General features: G+C 28.0%; 1 protein-coding gene across 1 annotated transcript; it reads right to left on the bottom strand.

The window, feature by feature from the left end:
* Nucleotides 1-454: 454 nt before the first annotated feature.
* Nucleotides 455-1781, bottom strand: LOC105850935 (homeobox protein mab-5). Its single transcript, XM_065791931.1, has 2 exons — nt 1213-1781; nt 455-1014 (listed from the first exon to the last, which is right to left on the bottom strand). Exons 1-2 carry the CDS (start codon nt 1658-1660, stop codon nt 737-739), a joined length of 726 nt encoding a protein of 241 aa, XP_065648003.1. The 5' UTR covers nt 1661-1781; the 3' UTR covers nt 455-736.
* Nucleotides 1782-7041: the final 5260 nt, after the last annotated feature.

Below are 7041 nucleotides of genomic sequence, written 5' to 3'. Positions count from 1 at the left end.
TTTTTATAAAGATAATAATTATTCAAATGAATAATTATTCTTGATTGTCTAATTATAATTAGACAATCAAGAATCTATACAAACTATAAAAATCAAAATCAACTATCAAAAACGTGAAAATACTTTCCTTTTATAATGAATTTTTATAAATAAAATAGAATTTTTATTTTGGTAAACACATAATTAACGGAGGTTAGGATATAACCGATGAGGTTATTGATAACTAGCCTATAGTTGTAATAACGTTAAATGATGATGGTATAAATTTTTTTATATATTGACTTATTAGTATAGAAATGTAAAGAAAATGATAAAGTTTACTTTTTTAAATAATTTATTATTTGCTATTATTTATTTACAAAAAGCATACCAGACGCTCAGGTGTTAGTTAAACCAAAAAGAATTAAAAAAAATATAAGAACATTAAACATTACAAACACAAAAAAATCATTATCAATAAATAAAGAATAAAGCTGCTAGGTTTTAAAATGTGGCGTTCAAAACTTTTTCTTTTTTCTATATATAATATAATAACAACTATGGTTAAATTTAAATAAAGATAGTAAACCTAATTGAAAAAAAAAAAAAAATTGCTCTACAATTTTATATATATATATTTAAAAAAAAAAAAAATTGATATATATATATATATATAGATATATATATAAATATAAAAATATAAATCTTTAATTAAAAAGAAAATTTTAATTATAAAAAAAAAAATTATTAAAAACTTTTAACTGGAAACTTCAGTTTTTAATGTGTCAGCATATTCAAAAGAGGAATCACTTGTCGTTCCTTTTTTTACTTCTTTTTTAAATTTCATGCGTCTATTTTGAAACCATATCTTTATCTGTCTTTCTGATAAGTTTAAGAGTTTGGCTAACTCTGCGCGACGCTCTTTTTTAAGAAAATGATTAAAATGAAAATCTTTTTCCAGCTCAAGAAGTTGGTGTCTAGAATAAGTCATTCGCTTTCGTTTTGAATCAAACTCCCGACACATCCATGGAACACCTTAAAACAATAAAATATTCACATAACACAACCGTTTGTCTTATAAGCATATTTGGCATATATTGCAGAATGTTTACAGAAGATGCAAACGGTTTAATGAAACAAATGTGTTTCATCCGTTTACTCTTAACCACTTATAATCAAAAAATATCAATAATTAAAAAAAATTAATAAAATTGTAACCAAATATTAGCATACCATTTATAGAAGGTTGACTGACGTCGGGGTATGAATAACTAGTATTCGATCCGCAATAACCGTATAAGTAGTTTTGCAATGGAGGAGTGGATTGCCCATAATTCCATTGGTTACATACGTCATTAACAGAACAAGACGAATTGTAGTACCCAGAAATGTTACTTGTTTGTGTTACAGGCACAATTGATGAACCAGAATAATATGAAGGAACACTATCGTAGTGGGATGTGTTTGTTTCAGATGTTTCAGTTGATGTTATATAAGATTTAGTTACGAAATTCTCAGAATGCGGTATAGTGGCGTCTGTATAGCGAACATCCAAACGAGGCAAACCATTGTATAAGCGATAAGCGGCTGTTGTTGGGTGGTATTGTAGAACATGAGAAGAATGATTTTTTAAAATGTGATAAGTGTTAGGCAACGATGTTCGAGGCGTTTCTAATTCCATAATCGGCGTCCAAACCACTTTATACAGTAAAACAATTATTGTAAATTTCAAACCAATATCAATAGCAATAAAAACACAATAACAAAAAGTATTTATTATTGTTGATGTCTAATTTCTGCTTATAAAGGATGCTTGTAAAGGAATGTTTTTGCGCAACTTTCACCAATCAATTATTATTGACGCAAATTATTTTAGAACAAAAGAAATTCTTGGTACGCATGCGTACTTATATTGGCTTTTTGGATCGTTTTTGAAATTAATTTAAATTACTTAATGTAATTTGCCAAAATTGAAAAAACCACCTTCCTGTTTAAATAACGTGTTTTTTAAAATATAAAAAAATAGGGTTTTATTGGGTTAGCTTGATTAAAAATTTTTATTTTCAATTATACACATTTTTCTTCCAATTTTTCAAAGTTTATAAAATTAAATTATATTAAATTATATATTTATCGTTTTTTGAGGGGCTTTTTTTAAGCATAACAAGATTTTAATGATTATGTGTATATTTATTTATGTGATAATCTCAAAATTCATTATTTGGAACAGCACAAAGTCATTAGCAGATAATAGTATTCTGCTACTACTTTTTTTGCATCCGATCGCAATTCACAAGTACGAAAAGATCGTCGTCCAAACTTCATCACTTGTTTTTTTTATTTAATTGTATTCGTATTGGTTGTTTAATGTGTACTTAGCCTTAAATTTTAATAAGACAGTTTTTTGTTTTTTTTAAATGTATATAATACGTAATAATATTTAGAAAAAAATTTTTTTTTTTTCTTTTACATCCACTTAATATTGATCAACTGCCTACAACCGCGTACGTACATCAACAAACGTGCACGTCTGCAAACTTATTATTATTTATTAACACATACCTTATGTATATAACTGAGAAAGACTCAATTTTATTTTTTGTTTTTACCAATAAGGAATACGTTTTTAAAACGCAAAAGTGCACTTGTTTATATTTTTTATACACACACGCGAGTACGCGCAAACACTTTTTTATTTTTTTGAATGCTCGCACTCAAGTGCATGTTAATGCCGTTTAAATTTATTTTTTACTTTTTTTTTTTTTTTTCGCAACATTTGTTGTAGCAACAAAAAAAAATTTTTTAAGTTAAAATATTTTTCACATTACATTTTGCCTAACTTGTTGTGAACATAGTTTTGTGAGCATTTAATTCTGCTACCGTTAGTTCTGCTATCGTTGAAATAATAATTAAAATTTCAAAATTGGAAAAAAGTTAGAATTTATTTTTTGACGGCTGCTGTAGATTACTGCTATAAATGGCTGTGAATTATAAAACTCCTAAGTTAGATTTATAATTTGCTAAAGTTATGTGTTACATTTTAGCTTTTAAATAACAAAATTACATGTTTAAACTTTAAATATTTTTTAAATTTGAATTTCAAACTGGAAGCAAAACCTTCTGCTTTTGCTCGTATATCTATATAAATCAAAAAAAATTATTAGATTCCTTTTTATAAGATGCAGTTTGTAACTTGCAAATGGATTTTAAACAAATAAATGTCAGATTATGCAAGTGTAAAATTTAAAATACAATTCTTTTAAATTAGAAGGAAGAAATACAAAGTTATGTACTTAAACAAAATAATTATTTTTGCCGCAAAAAACGCAATTCATCTTGGAGTGAGTAAGCCTTAATTACTTTCGCTCTACGTTTGCAATAAAACCCATGTTTGCAATAAAAACGCATTTGAAATGTAAGTTTTTATGCCACGTGAAAAAAAATCATGTGAAGTGCCACGTGAAATGCCACGTGAGAACGACCTTAAATTCAGTAAGATAAATGTTGTTTTCACAATACGCTATGATGCGTTTCCTAATAAAGTTCATGGTCGAATTGCCTTGAGTAAGAATTTCTTTAAATTTATGAATAAAAGCCTAAATAATAATTACAAAAATAAGCAAAAAATTTTTATTTTATTTTTCTTTAAAATTCAATGGATTTGCATTTCGCTTAAACGGAAACTACATTTATTACCATAAAATAGAGTTAACAGGAGAAACAGAACAGTTACACACAGTTAGCACAGAAAACTGTGTGTAAACTCTGTTAGCACAGAAAACTGTGTATAACAAGTAAGGTGGACAAAACAATTTATTATTTAATTTGATTGCTTTAATCACGATGAGTACTATACAGATGCGGATTTAAAGGAAAGCAAAACAGTAAATAAAGACTCTGCCACACCACCATCTATCGGGGAGCTCCTTAAAAGTATGACTTTTTTGCGGTTGTTAAAGCTAGCTTTTTTTTTTCGTTTTTAATTGAAGTTTTTTGTTCTGTTGAAAGTTTTTCTCTGAATTTTTTGAAAGCTGAAATTATTCTCGTTACACTTTAACTCGCAGTGCCAAATTAACTTTGTCCGAACAATCGCATTTGCGCCCGGCATACATTTCACAGTGGGCCAGCTATGGACAAAAAAACAAATTTGGACATAATCCAATTTGTCTAAAAATCATATACAATATTCTATATATATATATATATATATATATATATATATATATATATATATCTAATTAAAGTTCTGGAGTTATTTTATTATATTTGTTGTTAAATAATTTTTAATCATCTTTCCGGAATGGCTTAATGATAATTTGGTAAAAAGTTAAAAAAATTTTTATAATTTTGTTTACATTGTTACACAGTTTTTTGTTTAATTATTTTTACATTACAACAGTATTGATTGATATTTTATTACAATTTAACATTTAAAAGGTAATACTTAGCCAGAGTTATGGATGTTAATGTCATTTTAAGGCCTAATAAATGAATATTATAATATGTATAACACAAAAGTTTAATTTTATTTCCTAAATGTGCCAAATTAAATGCATCTTTTTGGGGGCAGGTTAGAAAAGCAAATGAGTGGTCATAAATTGTTCTTAAACATGTAAGGAAGCCAAAACACTTGGTTTTATGGACGTAGACAGACGTATTCAAGCTATACTTTGAGTGTAATTTGGTTGCTATGGTACCAGATTTTACATAGCAACAACTTATTTTTACATTAACGGTATTTTAACAGTTTTTTATTCGTGCTATGTACACAATAGTAAATACATGTATTAAAATGAGATTCACACTTCTTATGAAAGTTATAATTTTACCTGGTTGCTATGGATACCTAATTTTTGTATTTATTTTTGCAAAACAACAGTATTGGTTGCTCTTTCATTACATTTTAACATTTAAAAGGTAATACTTAGTTACAGTTATGAATTTGGTAATATCATTTTAAGCTGTAATAAATAAATAATTGAATTTGCATAACATAAAAGTTTTATTTCATTATTTAAATGTGCTAAATATCGTTGAAATAACCATGTTAGATAAAGTAAATGTTAGATAAAGTGGCATTGAAAATGCAAACTACTCTGGTCTACAGTATAGCTTGTCATTATTAGATGCATGGATTAGAACAATGGATTGCTGTCTTCACCTTGCTTACAAATTGGATAAACAAAAATGGCAGGCGCGTAGCACAAAAGAGAAGTAATGTGTGACAACAAAAAAAAAAGAACCCTAGATGCCTTTAATTGACTTGGATTATTTATTGATGTACCCAGATCTGGTGGTTCTGGGATATCCAATGATGGAAATACAGCTCGTCGTTTTTTTTCAATCTGAAAGTATTGTGGCAGAAATTTTAAAGCTGGATGTACTACTGCTGAAAAAGTTGCATGTCATCTTGAACACATTGTCATCAGCTTTGCTAGTTAATGCAGATGCATGTCAAATGTACTGCCTTTAGGTAAGTTTATTTGTTAATATTATTTCTATACTGAGCTGTGGCTAACTTAGCTTTGTAATTACACGATTGATTGCCTCTTTTTGGTGGCTCATTTGTTTGCACAGAGCTATCCATGTTATTACATGCCACAAAGTTTGCAAAAGATTCTATTAAACGGACATGAGGTTGTAAGAAGAATGGTCTTGCCTATAAGAATGCTCTCTAAAGAGGTACAGAAAGCACGAAACAAGAATTTCAAACGTTTCCGGAAAATTACACACGTAAATGCAGTCGTTCGAAAACAAGCTATGATGTGTTATGCCAACTTTCGTGCTTATCAGGCCCAATAAATAGCAGTATGAGAAGGTCAAATTCTCAAAATTCAAAATCTCAACTCCCAGAAGGAGTAAGTGATTTGCTTCAGGCTCCGACTGTCGACTCATATAAAATATGATTTCTTATTTTATGCATGCATGTATGTTTTATAAATTATTAATGTTTTTCAAATTGTCTATTTTTCATTGCAATATATTTTGTTTTTATTATTAATGACTTAAATATTTATCTGAAATTATCCACCTAAATATTTATGATTTATTAGTTTTTTAAAATAGGACGGTTGAAAATCTGATAAAAATTTATTCAAAAGTCCATTATCTTTGTGTAACTAAGGAAAGTATCTGGTTGTTAAGCAATATAGGTACCCATAGCAATTAAACTTAAAAATCATCATGTTTTATCAATTAATTAAGTCAAATTTAGTGAATATAGCACTCGTAAAAAATCTGCAACTATCAAAAGAGGTTGTTGCTATGTAAATAAGATATCCATAAAACTTGGTAACCATAGCCACCAAATGATAAATATTTCTCATAAGAAGAGCAAACCTCATATTAAGGCACAAACTAATTATATTGTAAGTAACACACATAAAACATCTGTAACTACCAAAAATAGGCTGTTGCTAAGCAAAACTAGGTTATACATATCCATAGCAACCAAATGTAAAAATATCACTTTCATAAAAAGCGCAGAACTTGTATTAGTACTCATGCCAAATTTAGTAAATAAAAACTAATAATTAATTAGCATTTTTTGTACAGATCTTTAAGGAACATTTCAGCTATGTAATTATAACTGTTTACTTATATTTTGCTCAATCTGTCAAATATTTCTTATGTTTTCTTCGTAATATTAAAGAAAACAGCTGAAGGAAAATATTCGCTAAAGTTCAGATTACGAATTTTACAAAAAGCAAAGTTGACTTCGGCTGAATCGAACTAGAGATAAAAACTCAACATTCAGCTAACCCAGTCGGCAAATTTAGTTTTAAATGCGCGTTAGAAACTCGTTTAAATACGTATCGATATGGTATGTATGTTAGCCATTATATCGTGTCGAACACGCATTAGAAATACGCATTAGATGCGTATAAAGACAGGTATACAATACGACGCCTACTGAGTATCAGACTCGCATTTGAAACTCTTGTAAACACGTATAAAACACGATAACCAGAGAATATTTAATACGGTATTTTCCTGGTATTACATGCGCATTTAAAACTTTTCAGAATACGCATTATTTACGAATATATGTTAGCCATTTTA

This window comes from Hydra vulgaris, chromosome 03 (genome assembly GCF_038396675.1).
Source record: "Hydra vulgaris chromosome 03, alternate assembly HydraT2T_AEP".
Taxonomy (NCBI): Eukaryota; Metazoa; Cnidaria; class Hydrozoa; order Anthoathecata; family Hydridae; genus Hydra; species Hydra vulgaris.
This window is presented reverse-complemented; position numbering and strand designations above follow the sequence as displayed.

What these genes read in the sequence shown, in the direction of transcription:
- LOC105850935 (XM_065791931.1), bottom strand. Translation starts at nt 1,660, where the DNA reads ATGGAATTAGAAACGCCTCGAACATCGTTGCCTAACACTTATCACATT. An exon ending in CAGTCAACCTTCTATAAATG is followed by an intron (nt 1,015 to 1,212) that starts GTATGCTAATAT and finishes TATTGTTTTAAG; the next exon opens with GTGTTCCATGGATGTGTCGG.